The 18,367-nt window shown below is 49.9% G+C and overlaps 2 protein-coding genes across 3 annotated transcripts in view; one reads left to right on the top strand and one right to left on the bottom strand.

Moving 5' to 3' along the window:
- The first annotated feature begins 65 nt into the window (after positions 1 to 65).
- On the top strand, positions 66 to 12,575 carry slc41a2b (solute carrier family 41 member 2b). Its single transcript, XM_057023032.1, has 11 exons — positions 66 to 224; positions 711 to 1,303; positions 2,088 to 2,195; positions 3,124 to 3,195; positions 3,271 to 3,415; positions 3,868 to 4,014; positions 4,892 to 5,039; positions 5,763 to 5,842; positions 8,536 to 8,667; positions 8,775 to 8,923; positions 11,343 to 12,575. Exons 2-11 carry the CDS (start codon positions 803 to 805, stop codon positions 11,526 to 11,528), a joined length of 1,668 nt encoding a protein of 555 aa, XP_056879012.1. The 5' UTR covers positions 66 to 224; positions 711 to 802; the 3' UTR covers positions 11,529 to 12,575.
- A 2,620-nt stretch (positions 12,576 to 15,195) lies between these two features.
- The window catches only part of chst11 (carbohydrate (chondroitin 4) sulfotransferase 11), a 30,182-nt gene continuing 27,010 nt past the window's right edge, over positions 15,196 to 18,367 (bottom strand). For both annotated transcript variants that reach the window (XM_057023035.1, XM_057023034.1), the window contains exon 4: positions 15,196 to 18,332. In XM_057023035.1, coding sequence (XP_056879015.1) covers positions 17,708 to 18,332 — 625 coding nt within the window. In that variant the 3' untranslated portion in view covers positions 15,196 to 17,707. The remainder of the gene's footprint in view (positions 18,333 to 18,367) is intronic.

Below are 18,367 nucleotides of genomic sequence, written 5' to 3'. Positions count from 1 at the left end.
AACACACAGAAGGACAATTAATATAAGCGTTAAGATTCTATCATGAACACGAGAAGCTTCTAGTGAGGTCTTTTTTGTAGTTCCAGTGCACTAAACCCGCCCCTTGTAGGCGGAGTGGGTTTTTGTTTTCAAGCTCGCGGAACGCATCTTCGCCGCATAGACGAGCTGTGCGGCTAGGAGTTCCAGACGCGTCGGGCTTCCTCCTCACCTCCGTTCCTGTCGAGGTAATGTGCCAGAGGGTATAAAGTCTCCTCTGCTCGTTCATAGTCAGCTACAAGTGTGTGACTCGATGCCTTCCGACCGCAGCCTTGTCCCGATGGACGCGCCAGGTCGAAGGACTCTTCCGGTCCTGTGATTTACAAAGCTAGCTAACACTACTGCCTGCTAGCTCCCATAAACAAACAGAAGCCACTTTCAGTTCCTCTCGGGCCTTTGCTCAGTCAATATTAGCTCGATTAACATTCGGCTGCTGCGATAACATAAGCCGAGCAGCGTAATCCAGTGCAGGTAGGCGTGTAAGAGAAGGGAGCCGAAATTGGACCCGAAGAGGTACTCAGCGTTGGGAAGCTTGGAAAGCTGTCCCTGTGCTCCAGCTGTGCCTTCGCCCTTCCTGTCCAAACCCAGAAGGTTCTGATGTGAGAAAGGCTCCGCTTTTGCCATTTTTGCAAGTCCAACCTGCTCCAGACTCTCTTTTCCTGTCCGGTGTGTAGAATTCCTGCTCGAGCCTCTGGCATGGATCCTGTTCCCGAGCCGGAGTAGAGCAGCTGGCGGGAGATGAAACGGCGCACCTGAAAAGCGCATCATGAGTGGTCCAAGACTGGGTGCAGATGTGGGGGAGTACCTTGGCTCTAGTCTGGCTCTGCCCCTCAAGCCTCTCCTCTCTGGCTGGCTCAGCTCTCTCTTCCACACTATGGTCCCTACCGGCTACTCCAAGCTGCAGGAGGAGCGCTTGTCCATGGTGGATCTGGGGCCGGAGGCTGTCCCGGTCCACAATGGCTACAGGCAGGAACCATCCCACGTAGAAGGCCGGCGGCTACTGGATCGAGCCGCCCGGTCCTCCATGACGTTATCCGACCCTGCGGACGGAGCCTATTCTGAGACGGACCCCATGCTGGGCGAGAGGCGGCTCTCTGCCGATGAGACGGACGGACGGGACGAAGATGATGAGGATGAAGGCCCGGGGTCTGGTGTGCACAACATGCCCAAAGAGTCGCCGCTGGCCATGGCGTTGCAGATACTGGTGCCCTTCCTACTGGCTGGATTTGGAACTGTGTCAGCTGGAATGGTGTTGGATGTGGTGCAAGTGAGTCCAACTGCTTGAACCGACAGGAGTCTTGTCTGTCTGACTGACTGACGGACCGACTGACTGACTGACTGACTGACAGTTCTCATTGTGTTTGTGAGGACATGGAAATTAGAGATTCCAATAACACATTTAGGTGGGAAAGTAATGATAAAATGGGGTTTTAGTGTTCTTCCACTCTCTGTATTGGACCCCAGCTGTGCTGGACTGGACCTGGATGGTTTCCTCTCCTCTCCTTTCCCCTCCTTTCCCCCCCCCTCTGTTTACAGGTATCGCCGCCTTCGGAGCTGCATGATGACCTCTTGCCCCGCTGACCCGTTGTATAGTGTATTTTTGTGTGTGTTTCTGTGCTCTGTGCCTCTCCTCTCCTTCTCTTCTCTTCTCTCTCTTCTCTTCTCTTCTCTCTTCTCTTCTCTTCTCTTCTCTTCTCTTCTCTTCTCTTCTCTTCTCTCTCTTCTCTTCTCTTCTCTTCTCTTCTCTTCAACCTGTCCTCTCTTCTACCTGTCCTCCTGCCCCTTCTCCTCTCTCTTTACCCAGCCGGCCATCAGCAGGAGGGTCCCCCTACATGAGCCTGGTCCTGCTCAAGGTTTCTTCCTGTTAAAGGGGAGTTTTTCCTTGCCACTGTTGCTTGTCTGGGGTTAGGCCCTGGGATTCTGGAAAGCGCCTTGAAACAATTTGGATTGTATAAGACGCTATATAAAAAAAGATTGATTTGATTTTGATTGATTTGATTAATGACAGCGTGTACTGTAAGTCTGATCTTAGTTCTTCCTGTCACCAACAGCACTGGGGGGCGTTCCAGTACATTACAGAGATTTTCATCCTGGTTCCAGCTCTGCTCGGACTCAAAGGAAACCTGGAGATGACTCTGGCCTCGAGGCTGTCCACAGCGGTGAGACACGAGCGTTTCCTTTTAGAGGCTTGGCACCACAGGCTAAAGCTAACATTCCCTCTGCTCGAGCAGGACAGGGCATCTCAAGCAACCCCAGGCTAGGGGACTGGTTGAGTGACACCATGAGTGACGCCATGCCTGTTGAGCGCGTGTCCGTCATTGGTGGGGGACATGTTCAGTGTCCTGTGTGGCTGCAGGTCAACGTTCTTCTCACTTTTTCACCCTCCAGCTGAGTTTATTGTTTCAGCCATGTGCCGTTCTTCTGAGCTGCTGGGTCATGGTTAGTCTTGAGGGTTGGGGGTTAGCCCAGCACTGCAGTGACCCCCTTGTTTGTGGACCCCCTACACTGGTCTTGTCCAGCTTGTCTCCACAGATGACGCTTCCGTAAGAACACACATGCGTCTGAGTTGCTTTCCCTTATTAGAAACAGATGGCTAAATGCTAGCTGCTGCTAAAACACAGCGAGGGTCGCGTTTGTCTTGGCGAAATCTCGTAATACACCCTGGTGATCTCAGTCTCCTGTCTGCCCTGAGCTCCCAGCATGCACTCTGTTTTCACACTGCTGCGTCAGCGCTCTGTTTGTCTTTTTCAAACTGGGCGGAGCTCCAGCAACGCCGTCCAACACCAGGTCTCCAGCCCAAGAGGCTGCCACTCCCCCCTCCTTTAGTAGGTCTCCTCCACCCCGTTTGGGCGGCGCAGAATTCCTCCTCCCTGAGTCAACTTAAACAGCTTCACCGTCATTAGAACTGAACAAACCACCATTGTTTGCCTGTCAGAACCAGCTGAAAGAGAGCTGCTTTTATGGGAGCATTTTGGGGGAGTCGCACTGGGAAGACTGGTGCAGTACTAGTTCTGTGGTGGACTGAAGACCTCTGGTCTTAACCTCATATAGTCCGTCCAACTTCTTCTCCTTTACTGTCTTACCCAGGTCAATGTTGGGAAGATGGACTCTCCCATAGAAAAGTGGAACCTCATCATAGGAAACCTGGCTTTGAAGCAGGTACGTCTACCCCTGCTCCTCATCCAGCTGGAGCCCTCATTCTCAGTTTCCAATTCCTGTCTCCTCCCCACCCAGGTGCAAGCCACCGTGGTGGGGTTCCTGGCTGCCGTCGCAGCGGTGGTGCTGGGCTGGATCCCGGAGGGGAAGTTCCAGATGAGCCATGCTGTGCTGCTGTGCTCCAGCAGCGTGGCCACAGCCTTCATAGCCTCCCTGCTCCAGGGTAAGCACACAATGGTGGGCCACTGGGGGCCGGCAACAAGGACAAAACACACACAACAGGTGCCTTCAGGCAGGCGGGTCCAGGTCTCGGAAGGATGAAGGAAAGACGGAGATGGAGAACTAAACGGGACCAACGCTGGAGCCCTGGCAGTCACGAGGGCTGGGAGGGGCGGTGTCCTCCAGGACTTTGGATATTCAAATAAAATGTTATTGTCCATTTCAAAGGCTGCAATCAGGTTTAAGAGAGCTCAGAAAGAATCTTCGAGTGGTTCAGGCGCTGCTCAAAGGATTCAGTGTGACACCCCCACTGGGGAGGGGGGGGTTGTCACGCAGGGACAAGGGTGTTGGAGACATGAGAGAGGACAGAATTGATTCTGCACGTGTGAACCATGAACAAGAGTGGAATGAAGGCTGTCTCATGCTGACCTGGTTGCTTTATCTGTGTCCCGTCAGGCATCATCATGGTTGGGGTCATTGTGGGCTCAAAGAAGACGGGAATTAACCCAGACAATGTAGCCACGCCCATTGCTGCCAGCTTCGGAGACCTCATCACCTTGGCTATACTGGCCTGGATCAGCCAAGGCCTCTACAAGGGCCTGGGTATGTGAGAGCTGCTCAGACACCACCTGTAGGCGAGGAATTTGCAGGATGGCGTCAGGCGGACCTGCTCTCCGGTCTGTTTGGAGCTCTTCTGGTTTCATTTGCCTTCCTGGCCTTTCAAAGACATTTGGGTGGGATCAGAGCACTAAACATGCCGGAAAATCTCGCTTTCTTCTTTTGTTCCATCCGTTTCAAGCAGACCTGGGACTGTGTTGAAGCCACCGGCACAAGTTTAGCTCTGTGACCAGTAGGGGGCGCTGACGCCTCGCTCAGTAGCTTCCTACATCTTGCAGAAGACTGTCCTTTTAGGTTCCGCACAGATCCAGGGTTGTGCTGCACCACTGCTTATCAGTGGACTCTGAAAAGGCTCCTCTGGACTAAGAGGGGACAACTTAGTGATGCGGGACAGAGTTCAGGTGTCCCTGGCAGGATGGGCCACTGAGGCCGTCTGGCTCGTGTGCTTCTTGCTATTGGTCAGCTAACGTTCAGCTCGACCTGTTTTCAATGTCCGTGAATGTAAAGCAACACCCGTCTGAGCTGCTCGGCCACAGGAGTCCAGTTCCACCCCAGCTTAGGCCGAAACACAGAAAGGAGGGAGGGTGGCTTCTTGCTAGCTGGTTCTACGTTAGCCCAAGCTCTAACAGAGCCCTGAGGAATGTCTGCTGGGTGTTAATGTGGCTCCTTTTAAAGACAGGAAGCATAGGAGCAAGCTGCTGGTTTTGGTCTTCCATCTTCGTGGGCTCCCTCTGAGACCTGCCTCTACCAGATCACCTGCCTAGACTAGCCTAGACTCCTGCTAACAGTGGTGACAGGAGCCCTGTTTATCGGGACTGTTGTGAGTCTCTGAATTCCAGTTGAAATCTTCTCCCTTTTTCAGATACCTATCCTTATGTGTCATCTCTGGTTTGCGCCTTCTTCATGTTGCTGACTCCTCTGTGGATGGTCATCTCCTCCAAGCACCCAGCCAGTCGCACCCTGCTCTATTCTGGATGGGAACCAGTCATCACTGCCATGGTCATCAGCAGGTGTGTGTGTTACGGTGTTTATTTCTCAAAGGAAAGAACAGCTACTGGCTGGCCTGGGCGACCACTGTCTGGAATGCTTAATGACTCATCCCCGGGACACGCTGCAGCACCCAAGCCCACGTGCACAACTCCAGGTCCCCTTGAGCCCTGCAGTCCTGCAAATCCCTCGCTGCCTCGGTCTTCCGATTCTCTGATCCCTTTCAATGAAAAGACACTTGTGCTTTGATTGGTGCTCTCAGACCCAAGCTCTGGACAACATTTGTCTAGAAATGGAGCTCTAGATGAGTTCTGCTGCAGCGGCGGCAGGAGTCTGAGCTCATCCCTATCCACATTAGCACTGGTTAAAGGAGGCCATGGTGGTCAGGTTCTCAGCCAGTTGCACTATTTTAACTGGTTGTCATGTGGAGGCCTCATGTTAACCCCCCTCTCATGTATTTGTGAAGACAATTAAAATAGTGTCTAATAATTAAGAGAAGTGAAACATTGAGGCCAAAAAAGATGAAGTCAACAATTTCACTAGTCTTTGCCTGATCGGTGCCACCTTCCTAATTCCAACCCTAACCCCCTAAGCCTAACCCAATTTTAGTTTTTCCTTTAGCAAGCACATTATGAAGTGTTTCTCTAGGTTTCCAGCCCAGCTGTATGATGACATGTGTGAACATAGACATTCTTACTCTGTGAGAGGCTTCCTTTGATCACTCATCACTTATGTTGATGTTCCAGCATCGGAGGCCTCATCCTGGACAAAACCGTGTCCAACCCAAACCTGGCCGGCATTGTTGTCTACACGCCAGTCATCAATGGTGAGTCCTGTTGACACTGACACCTCCTAGTGGGTTAACCCCAACAGAAGGCCGTCTCCAGATTTGTAAACAAGAAGCTTCTTAAAAGGATTCCAAAAAGCAAACAGTCAAATGTAAAGAGAGCCTGAAGGGTGCAGAGCAGCTGGTGTACGTCTGTCTCCTGCAGGGACGTAGGACCGCTCACTCCCTACAAACGTACCCATGAAGACCTCGGTCATCCTAGGCGTCGGTTATGGGGGTCTTTGTGTCTCTGCTGAAGATGAATGAGCCGCTGGCACCTGCTTGGCTCTGCCGGTGCAACTCTCAGCTCTGAAGGTTCACTCAACAGTTAAAGATAAATGAGAGTTTCTCCGTCGGGCTCCAAGCGCTCATTAGCGTAAATGAGCAGCTTAATGAGGCGGCTTCCTCCACTGGACCACAGTCCATCTGTCCTCACTTAACACACACCACCATCTCTCCCAGTCGTGGCACCTCCGCAACCAGCAGATCTGCTTGGCCGTCCAGCTGAGGAGACACTGATGAGACGCAGGTCTGACTTGAATTGATTTTCTGCTTCCTGAACACAAACGGCTGGAACATCACGTACAGCGTCTTTCTCTTCACTCTCCAACTTCTGTCTGTCTGGTTGACGCAGTTTGGGACCTGATTTCAAGTCCCCAACACGTCTTGTTCTCGCATCAGAGACGGACGATTGGTAGCGCTTTCACTAGAAAGCTTCAAAGATTTGGCTCTTCAAATGTCAAATGAGGTCCTCCTAGTCACATGTGATATTTGCTGTTGAACAAAGTGAAAGAGATGAAGCCAAAACCACTGTCTGAGAGGAGCTCAGACCCCCACGGTCCCCCACGCAGCCCAGACCTCCTCACTGCCTCTGGCCCCAATTCCTCCTGTCAGACCCAGTGACCTGAATAAGTCACATCACCCCAAACCTGTTTCAGTCTACCTCTCCCCCCGACTGAGCTTCAAAGAACCGCCCCCCACCCTCTGAGCCCCCCAGCCAGCCCAAACAGCCTTCCAGCCACAGAACCACAAAGTCAGAATCAGCTCTGCACACTTGCTCACAGAGACAAGCACATGATGCCCCTCCATCATTTTCTGCTGCTGCGACATGTACCGTATTTTCACGACCATAAGGCGCACTGTATTAAAAGGCGCAGTCTCAGTTATGGGTGCTATTTCTGTATTTAAAACATACATAAGGTGCACAGTATTATTAGGTGCATGCTGAAACATACAGTAAAAAATGACAACGGAAGTAAAACAGTGAGTGCCATTTTAGGGGATCCTTATGCGTAGGTGTGCCGCTAATCCATTGGCAGAGCGTTTACCGTAGTGCACCCACCAAAGGCGCACAGCAGATTTTGGAACTCAGTCCACACACAAGGTGCTCCATATTATAAGGCGCACTGTAGATTTTTGAGAAAATCTCAGTGTTTTAGGTGCGCCTTATAGTCGTGAAAATACGGTACTCTGCCTCTGCAGTACGAATGTTCTGGAGGCAAATACTGCAACTACCAATACTGCTACTGCTGCTACTACTACCAATACTACTGCTGCTATGACTGCTACTACTAGTACTGCTACTATGACTGCTACTACTGCTGCTGCTTCTACTACTACTGCCAATATTACTGTTACTACCACTGCTACTACTACTATTGCTGCTACTACTGCTGCTGCTACTACTGTTACTACCACTGCTACTGCTGCTGCTCCTCCTACTATTGCTGCTACTACTGTTACTGCTGCTACTACTACTACTATTGCTGCTACTACTACTGCTACTACTACTACTGTTACTACCACTGCTACTATTGCTGCTACTAGTACTACTGCTACTGCTCGTTGGCCTGAGAGGTCGCTGGCTCACGTCAGCAGAACAGCAACAATAATCCAGATCATATCTGACATCCATAGATTCAGGTTGGGACCTTTTTTTTTATCTCTTTTGCAGCTGGTTTCCCTCTCTTTTGGTTGAGTTTCCTGTGTTGATGTGTCTCCTGGATTGCATTGTCCTCTGTCTTCTGACCTGTAATGGGACGCTCAAAGGTTTCCCATTGTTGCCCCCAGTGTCGTCACACCAATTAATCCCATCTGGATCCCTGAGGGACCTTGTGGTCCATGCTCATGGACCCCGAAGAGGTCGTAAACCTGCGTGTTTGGTGATGAGCAGACCTGTGAGGTCACCTCTGCCACGTCAAGCGTCTGAATGGATGAATGCAGATTTGGAACGCTGAACCCATTCGAAGTTATAGATGAGGGCACATGTAGCGTTTATCTGTATGGAGCATCTTAACTGGCAAAAAATCCCAGCATCAATCATTAATTTCCAGCCCTGCTAACATCAGCATGCAGGGCCCGAAGCTTCTCCCTGGACCTGATCAGACTGCTGCTACGTAGAGCTGAAATAACTCCTCCAACTCAAGTGGGGAAAACCGCCCCCTGCCCCAGGAAGCCCAAATGCTGCTTGTTTTTAATGAGTCAGAGATGCCCTGCAGAAAAAAACCGTCGTGTTCCTGAAGAACCCCCCTCCTGGGAGGGTTGGAACACAAGAACCAGAGGCGATCTCCCTTTCTCACTTGATAATTTTGTTTAGCCTTCAAGTATTATGTTGATGAGCTGAGTTCATACAGTTGATACGCTCTCTTGTTGTGGTCGTTGTTGGGCTCTAAAGAAGCTCCTCTCTTGTCCAGGAATCGGGGGTAACCTGGTAGCTATCCAGTCCAGCAGGATCTCCACCCACCTGCATTTCCACTGTGCACCTGGGGAGGTTCCTGACGAGACCAAGGGCTGCTACTACCCTTGCCGCACATTCTGTGGAACAGGTCAGTCCTGTGAACACCGACCGAAGACTGGGACATCCAGTTGTGATTAGCAACCCTCTCACCCTAACCCCTCCTCCCTCACACGGAGGCCCCTCCCCCTGCTTTAGGTGCCAATCATCGATCTGCACAGGTGCTCATCCTCCTGGTGGTCCCTGGTCATGTGATCTTCCTGTACACCATCCATCTGATGAAGAGTGGACACACCACCCTGACGCCCATCTTCATGTCTGTCTACCTGGCTACGGCTCTGCTGCAGGTGAGCTTCTCGTGGTCCCCCCCTTCCTGGTGGGAGAGATGCTGTACGTGTACGTGGTTCACCGGCAGCTGGAGTCTTGATGGGCTCTCATCAATGATTCAAATCTCTTTCCTTTAGAAACAGGCTTTCCAAACCAAGTCAGAAAGAAAGGACTGGTTTGTGAATCGATGGAATTCTGGCTTAGTTGTAACCTGATGTGGACGTTCAAGGAGCTGCAGCCTGTGGTTCTGGTTCTGGCTCTGGCCCAACCCTGACTGATAACAGGGCTGGGGGGGAACGGGGGTGTCCCCGATCATCACTTAGAATGAGGAGAGGAGAGGAGAGGAGAGGAGAGGAGAGGAGAGGAGAGGAGAGGAGAGGAGAGGAGAGAAACCAGGGAGGGATAGAAACCAGGTTCTACCACAGCGGGGAAGATCCAAGGTGGAGGATCTACCACCTGACCCACATCGTGGTGTACAACGTGGACCAGAAGGCTGTGGTGACAGATGTGGTAGCCACCAACGAGAGCAACATCAGGCTGAAGGAACTGGAGCAACCCCAGGGTCTGAGAAGGCACACAGCAAGCTGGAGGAGTTTCTCCTACAGGTCCCAGGAAGAATGTTTGAGATCTGTCCAGATAAGAGCAGTGCTAGCAACAGCTCAGCTACATAGCTGGACCCTCTAGCTCCCAGGCCTCCGGTACAGGAGCCCAGCTAGAAGGAGGAATGGCCGGTCCCTCCAGTCTTCCTGATCCACGCTTGTCCCTCAGCAGGACTAGTGTGATGAATGAGCTGGTGGGGGACATCACAGCACCATTTTTTGCTAGTAGTTATCTTTAGCTTCTGTCAGCATAAAAACAAGCTAGCAGACCTTCATGTTTAGATGATATCTCCATAATGGTTCCAACCGTCCATGTCTAGCAAGGCTCTGTTGTGTTTGGTCCAGAGGGCAGTGGAGCTGGCTTCAGAGGGTCCACCTCAGTCCCATTACTGTCTCCTGATGGGTCTCATCCTTCCATCTGCTGCTGGTCCTCATGGTCACATGCTCAGGCTTTTGAGTTCTTTGTGGTGTTGCCAACTGGAGGTGGGGGAACCCTGGACAGCTAATGGTTAAAGGGCTTTGTTAGCAGGAATTAGCTTAGCTTCATGTCCTTGTTAAAATAAAATAAAAAAAACAGGCTTTTGTGTGATGTCCAGTGGTTTCATCCTCAGGTTCTGCTGGTGGTTTCTGCCTCTGTAGCCAGGACCTGTAAACTAAAATCCCCAGAGTTAATCTGATTAATGCACCAGCGTCTTGCGGTTACTGTAATTTCTGGACTACAGAGCGCACCCGATTAAAAGCCGCATAATCTAATTTTAGAAAGAAAATCAATTTTGTACTTATACAAGCCGCACCGGATTTTAAGCCGCAGGTATCCCACGTAGTAATATGAAAAATTAGATCAAAAACATTCATTTATATGTTTTTATTACCGTAAGAGACGAGTCACTGACGAGTGACAGACAGGTAAGGAACAACAGCCACTCTTTTCACTTGTATGTTTATACAGAGACCTTAAATCCAAATTTTATCACATCAGGATTTTTTAACTTTTCTTTTAATTTAATCCGCTTAGCAACATAAATATATTCTACCGGTAAATGCTTATTTTTCCTAACGGTGTCTGTAACGCAGCTACCTTGAAATATACGTTTGTATCAGCTACACACAAATTACGTTGTTTATGCTTTTTTACTCAAACAATAAACAATCTAAAACTCCCCGATGGCCCACCTCTAAAATCTTGTATTTTCATCGCGGTGGCGATTGCTTTTGCCTTCCGTCTGATTTGTACAGCGGAAACACCGCGGCCGCCTGCTCTCTGTGTGTTGACCCAGTCTTCCAGAACCTTTTCAAGCTCGGGCCACCTGCGACGTTTACGTCTAAAAGCTTTTGTCGTCCTTTTGCTTTGGATCAGTTCTTCCGGCGGGCGTCTCCACCTTCTCGCCATTGATTACCGTAATGTATGCCAAGATTACGCGCGGCAGCTCGATTTCCTTCTTCAACCGCCAGAGTGATCGCTTTTAACTTAAAAGTCGCATCATATGCTTTTCTTCTAGTATTTTCCACGTTGATGAGGGTTAGTAAAAATGACTGATTCACAATAGTTGTGATAGTGCGCCACGAAAAAAACATAAATAAGCCGCACCGTAGAATAAGCCGCAGTGTTTAAAGTGTAGGAAAGAATTAGCGTCTTATAGTCCGGAAATTACGGTAATCAGATTACTCCACATCCCCGGGGGCTAACCCCAACCCCTAAACCCTAATCCCTAACCCCAACCCAGCCGTGAGATGAACCCTATAATCCCTCGGCAGCCTCAGATCAAATGGTGAAGGTCTGGATGTGTTTTTCACCTGTGGCCACCTGTGTTCCTGCTCTGACTGCCTGTTTCCTCCTCAGGTCCTGCTGCTCTTGTGTATAGCGGACTGGATGGTCCATTCCATGTGGCGGAGCGGCAAAGACCCCGACAGTTTTTCCATCCCGTACCTGACGGCTCTGGGGGACCTGTTGGGCACGGCCCTGCTGGCCCTCAGTTTTCACTTCCTGTGGGTGATCGGGGACCGGGACAGCGATGTGGGGGACTGACAACCCCAGCAGCACCGGTGGGGGGACGGCGCCGTGGGCCTTGGTGGCTTTTGTGGCAGTGGGGGGCTGTTCCTGAACACTCTCCGCTTCATTTCAGTCAAACCTCAGAAGGGTTTGCAGACTGATTTCTACTGTGGACCTTTTGTAATAATCAGGTGTGTTTGTTGGAGCACCTGCTCAACAGGTCTCTGCTGTGGACCAGCAGCAGGCGTCTCCAGAGGAGCTGTGGTGGTGGGACATCAGGAATCCGTCACCTTTCTTTCTATATTTGTAGCAGCCAGACAGGTGGTTCTCAGAGTGTTCTCTACCAGTGCCGACAGGGACACGTGCCTCCCGACCTCAGCACCAACCAGGTGCTGAGGTCGGGAGGCACCAGGCAGGTGCCACACAGTCTGCACCAGTGGCGGAGGAGGAGTAGCGGCTCGCAGAGGTTGTGTGTTCAAAGCACCTTTCAAAATCCACGATCCAGAGTAGGCTAGCTGTGCTCATGTTCTGTCACCATCAGGGGATCCTGACCTCTTACCGCAGGCTGGTTTCCCATCACAGTGTCTTTGGTTACACAACCTGTGTCTCTCCTCTGGTGCGCCACGGCAACAGTGTTCGTTTCCTACCCCTCTTACTTAGGGGGTAGTTAATCAGCGTTTGCATGCTAATCACCTGTTTACAGTGCATGTTTGCACAGCTCATGGCCTCGTTTATGTCATTCCTTCTGCCGGGTCTCTGCGTTTCTACTCTCTGCTGGTAGCTTCAGAGGTGCCTCCTCCGAGGGGCCACAGCGCCCCCTGGGATCAGGAGGACTAAGCCTCAGGAGGATAACGGCCTTGGCTCATCTATAACAGTAATCATGCTAGCATTGCCAGTGGCTATGACGTTCACATGCGCCTCCGAAGAGATTCTGAACACCACAACCTGGTCTGCACTGTTGTCAGTTGGGAGGTTTATTCAGGAGGGTCCAGGGGCCACAGGCAGGAGGGGCCCCACTCTAGCTAGCATTGGTCTACTGCAGCTCCTGTCGGGCACAAATGAATAAAATTATCTTTGATTGAAGATCTGGCTTGTGATGTTTCTCTGAGCGCGGTCGGTGGGATCCTCATCCACCAGAAGTTACGCCGTGCACCTCTCCTAGTCTCCATGACAACCGAAGCAGGTCCTCCTCACGCGACGTCTCGGCGTTTTGCGTAGAGACGCTGAAACCCGCCACACACAGCCGTGGAGCCAAGGACCAGGTCCCACAGAAGAACAGGATGGTGGAGCCCCAAGTGGCAGCACACTCGCTCTGTCCTGGAGAGGAAGGAAGGTTGGTCCAAATGAGACGTGTGAAAGAGGAACCAGGTGGAGACCAAGGGAGGACACAGGAAGAAGATCTTAAAGACTTGAGGTCAACAGTCTTTGTAGTCTTTATAGACCTCCTTCCTCTAGTCTGATCAATCTGAGAGGAGGATGTGGACGTCCTTCAGGAGACACACGCTCACAGGTTAACAGTGGAGGGGAACTGGTCCAGTGGTCCAAATGTCCCCCCTATCCGTCCCCTCATTCAGCTGTTTGTATATTTATGCAGTACAATAACATTTTCTGTCTTTTTAGTTGACATAATAAACATGCTAACAATTTCACATCCTAATATGCTCGCATGCCAACATGGTCACATGCTATCATACTCGTGCTAATATGGTAACATGATCAAATGCTAATCTGCTAGCATGCTAACAAGGTCACATGCTAATACGCTCGCATGCTAACATGGTCACAACCTAATATGGTCACATGCTAACACAGTGAAGAGAATTCTGTTTACCTTGTTACCATTTTTTCTACCATATGTTTCTGTTAGACAGTTGTAATCGCAGGAGCCAGTCAGGCTGAAGGTGTTAAACATACGTCTTAAAACTGGACAGCATAGTTTAGTGGTGTTGATAAGTTCCTCTGCAAGAAGGTGAACTTTGACCTGGCCATTTGAGAAACAACGGAGAACAAAGACTGTACCAGCATCCAATGGGACTGGAAGAAGAAGACGAGGTCATCCAAGAAGGACTGGATTGGACTGAATTAGCATCAATAATTTACATATGTGTTTCTATAAAAGACTGGGCCAAGGGATAGTTAGGTTGTCAGACTTCATGCCCTGGCAATGGACTCTGTTATTGTAGGGTTATGAACTGGTCTGGAGCTCTGTAATATTTGTATCTTGAATTGATTCTATTTGCTAAATACAGTTTGAAATTGGCATTTTTCTTCAAGTCTTCCTTCAGAAAACACGCGGATCGGCAGTGACACACGTGAGGTATTGCGATGCAACAACAGTCACAAGCTAATATGGTTATATGCTAACATGGTCACATGCTAACATGGTCACGTGCTAATATGCTTGCATGCTAAGGTCACATGCTGACATGTTCACATGCTAACATGGTCACATGATAATATGCTCACATGTTAACATGGTCACATGATAATATGCTCTCATGCTAATATGGCCATATGCTAATATGCTCACAAGCAATCATGTTCATGTGCTTATATGATCACATGCTAATATACTCAAATGTTAATATACTTACATGCCATTATGCTCATGTGCTTATATGATCACATGCTAATATACTCAAATGCTATCATACTTGTGCTAATATTATCACATGCTAATATAGTTATATGATAATATGCTCATCTGCTAACATGGTCACATGCTAACATGACGTGTCTTGTTTGCTGTCTTGTTCCTGATAAATGCAGAATAAATGAACTGATGAGCTGAATTTATGTGCTGAGCAGGAGAAGGAGGGGCAGGAAGAGCAGTAGGGGAGGTCACATGGTACTCAGACGCTAGCAGGCTGCTTCCATGTGGTCTTGGTGCTTGTGTGGCTCCTGTACGCCACCCTAAGGGAGCTCCAGAGACGCAGACATGTGTGGGGATGTCAGCAAAGGAGAGTGGGTGGAGCTGTGAGGACCCGGTGGATCAGGAGAAGGGTTTTGTTAGAACCAATCTAATAAAGTTATCTCTTATTTGCTTTTACCTTGTTATATTCTTTATTCTTGTTATATTGTTTCTCATTACTTAGTGTTTCTTATTATTTGTTAATGCTTAATGTCCGTGATGCTTGATGTGTGAACTCGTACTTCTCTGGTCAAGGACGACTGGAATGCAGCTGCTGTGGGGAGTATTAGGAAGTAACAATGACTGGAGATAGAGCTGCAGAGCATGACGCAGGAGGTGTTCTTTTAATCTGTCTGATATGGAAGAAAGTGCTGTGTGCGAGCTAATCAAATCAAATCAGTGAAGACCTACGTATAATCTCACCATTATGATTTACAGTCTTTTGCTTTGTATGTGACCTGCTATCTTGTGTTTCCCCCTCCCTTTAGGCACATTTGATTTCTGTGTAACTAGGGACCTCCTAATTTCAATAAAAGAAGGATGGCGGGAGATGTGCCTCAGAACGTGTTGGAGATCTGTAACTGAGCACATCTCTCCGTCCTCCTTGCAAGTAAAATTCAAAACTGTCTGTCTTTGCCTCATTTGTTTCTCTCATGTTTTAGGTCGTTCGAATCTAACAGGTTTCAGAGTGTCTTCTGGTTCCAGCCTGGTGGATCAGCTGGAGATCCTTCAGACCTCCTAATGACCTTGATGGCATCAGGAGCGACACAAACACACTCAGGTGGCGCCGTGAAGAGTTTCAGGGTCATTTTATTGTGAAAAGCTCAGACAAACTGCAGGTCACAGGTGGATCAACGCCACTCGCAATGTACAGGTGACACTCACTTCTTTGTGAGTTGTGTGCGCCTAAAACTGAAGAGCAAAACAGGAGGAAGAGTTCAGGTGTGCTGCCATGGCGATGGCCAGCCGGGGCAGGAACGTTCCAAAGAATAAATAAATAAATAAAGTCACCAGAGTCAGATAGGTTCCCTCTAAGGCAGAGTAGGTCCAGCACAGTCTCTCTCGCACACACACACACACACACACACACACACACACACACACACACACTCCTCTCAGATTCAGCTGGTGGTGGATCCGTGTAGAAAACGGTGAAAGTTCCTTGTGTCATGGTACAAGTCCAGAAACAAACCAGAACCTTCCAATATCTGGTAGAACATGAGTGGGGACCCTCTGAGGACCCTTTGGGGTCCTGCTCATGTGGACATTTCATGAGTGGGGGAGCCGTCCCCGCTGAACTGTCCTCCACTCCTTGTGTCATCAACACCTCTAGCAGGGTAACAACCCCTGATTACCCCCAGACCCCCTAGGACCAGAGAAGGGGAGGAGGTGCTCTGGTCCTTGTGTGTGTGTGTGTGTGGTGTGTGTGTGTGTGTGTGTGTGTGTGTGTGTGTAAAATGTTTCATCAGTGGGAAAATAGAGCTCAGGTCCACAGCACGAGTCCTCGACATCGTCCTCCTCCCACAGGACGAAAAGCAAGAATCAGTCCAAGAAGAGACATCGTCAACAGATTTAACAGCTGAGGCGAAACGAGACATTCCGAAAGAACGGGGTAAAGAAGACCTCCAACTGGTTGGACCAGGCTACTCTTCTCCCTTGGAGACAGGACAGAACACCCAGCTGAAACTCTGGGTTGGACCAGGCTGCATGAACCAGGCCTGAGGAGGACAGCAGCCTCAGTGGTGGTCCTCTGGGAAGACTTCATCAGTCAGCAACATTGTCCACTGGAACGATGCCGTGGGCCCGTCTGGACCTGCTGACCAAGCCCCTGCGTGGCACCAACATCAGCAGGAGTGCAAATCTGCATGCTGCCAGCATGTTTTAGTCCAGGATGCCATGCTGAGAATACACTCATTGTCTGTGCAGCAGGACAACACAAGGATGCAGAGCCAACCAATCCAGGAGCTGGAAGCTTAATCAAGGTCAGATGACTGTGCAGGATGCCCAATAAAGGTTTGCTGGTTCTCTTCTTCTAAACCATGAGCTGAGACACACATGCAAGCGTCACACTTCAAAAGCCCGGAACAGTTCAGGAGTTAGACCCATCTCAGCAGCCTGGAAAGAAGCCTCTTACTGCTGAGATCCCCTCTGGTTCAGGTACCTGGGCACCGTTGGGGAGTACAACCCACAGCAGCTAGCGTGAGCGTTGAACACCAGCATATCTGAGGCTCTCACATTCATTTTGGCACCAAAGGTCTGACCAGGAAACGCAAACCCGCCTGGGTAAATATGGGATGATGTCATACACAGAGGGACCAAGTGGTGGCTGAGAGCTGTCTCACACCCCTCAGGAAGGAGAAGGCAATGGTGCATTCAGAAGAAGCCAAGATCAACAAAGTCTTCTCAAATATTCAAATTAAATTAGCCATTTTATTGCTGCTAGCAGCAACTATTCGTACACAATATAAACAACAACCAGCATAAGGGCAAAGGTCGTCTAAATTCTGTCCCTGGGTTTGTCCACAGAGCCCCTAAGTGGGGCATGGCAGGGGTCTTAGACCCACGTCCTTCAATCCTTTCAATCTGTCCAGTCCTCAGGGTTGCTGACCCCCCTCCCGTGGTAGCCCCTTCAGGACATGTGGACGGGACACTGGTTTGCGTGTCCCATAGCTTTATCTTTAGCTTCACGGTGTCCTCAGGATGCAAAGAGCTCCATTTGTGCCAGCAACAAACCTTGTGGGTCACCTGTTGGCTGAAGGGTGATACAGTAGCAGGTCGAGGTCTCAGGAGAGGGAACAGTAGATATTTAATTGAGTGCCCTCCGGGGGGATGACAAGGTACTTGATCTCTTTAATATGTACACCCCATGAAGGCTAATGTGGACTAGTGAAGGACATTAATCACAATTCTACGGAATTTCTGAGGTCTGCCAAACTGGTCGAATTTTCTGGTCGATTCATGAAAAACGCTGAGCGCATGTCGGAGGGGAAGAAGAGAATCTGTATTAAGTTTAGTCCTAGGAGGGAACGTGCCCCTCCCCCCTTTTAAGTACACGTTGAAGACCTGCTTCACCAACACCTTGGAATCTGTACATGTGTTTGGTTCCTATAATCCACATTCGTATCCAGTCGCTGCACCCTGAATGGATATCCACCATCTTCTACCCAAATACCTTCTGTCTTTTTTACATCTTCAGTTTTGACCGTGTGTCCTGGACCATCAGTCTCTAAAAACCATCATCCTCATTTGGGCTGCCTTTTCAAAAACAAGGCCGGTACTGCCAGAGTCCCAGCTCCGGTCTCAGTCAGTCCAGCCGAAGATAACTGGGTGTTGAATAGTTAAACATGAGGAAGTCCATCTTGTAGAGCTGGTAGAGCCGGAGCTGCTGCTGTGTGCTGATGTTGCTAAAAAACTGTGCCGTCATGGTGTCTGTGGTGCGGGTGGACTTGGCGTAACTTGGGAAGCGCAAGGATTCAGCGACGCCCACCAATCGCAACACGTAGTTGGAGTCGTCTTCTAGCGTCTCATACTTTCCCACCAGGTCGTAGTGAATATGACACGGGTGGCAGAGCTGGGAGACGGTCTGCCAGTGCTCGTTCAGCGGTCCGTCGCGCTGTGTCGCCGGATCCACCAGGTACTCTGTGAATTCTTTGAACTTGACATCGGCGCCGTTGAGGAGGGCGTCCTGCGTGGCATTTTTGCGGTAGCGGCGGATGATTCGGGTGCCAAAGCGCTTGTGGAAGGACGAGTTGTACTTAAGGGTGAACTTGTTGCGGTAGGCAGAGACCAGCCTCTCAAAGGGCTCTCGAACAAACAGGAACTTGAGGTAGTTCTTGAGGCGGTGGTTGATCTCAGCGATGGTGTACTGGTTTAGGGTCTTCAGGTTGGTGGGAATGTGGGCTTCATTGGAAGGGATTTCCATGGGGTCACTGTGAAAAACAACCAGGACACAGCGAGTCACGTG

The sequence above is a fragment of the Takifugu flavidus genome, chromosome 22 (genome assembly GCF_003711565.1).
Source record: "Takifugu flavidus isolate HTHZ2018 chromosome 22, ASM371156v2, whole genome shotgun sequence".
NCBI classification, from domain to species: domain Eukaryota; kingdom Metazoa; phylum Chordata; class Actinopteri; order Tetraodontiformes; family Tetraodontidae; genus Takifugu; species Takifugu flavidus.
Note: the sequence above shows the minus strand (reverse complement) of the source record. Positions and strands in the feature narration are given on the sequence as shown.

Coding starts and splice junctions, on each gene's coding strand:
- slc41a2b (XM_057023032.1), top strand. CDS start 803: ATGAGTGGTCCAAGACTGGGTGCAGATGTGGGGGAGTACCTTGGCTCT. Junction 2,196..3,123: donor CCTCGAGGCTGTCCACAGCG/GTGAGACACGAG, acceptor TGTCTTACCCAG/GTCAATGTTGGGAAGATGGA. Junction 5,040..5,762: donor ACTGCCATGGTCATCAGCAG/GTGTGTGTGTTA, acceptor TTGATGTTCCAG/CATCGGAGGCCTCATCCTGG.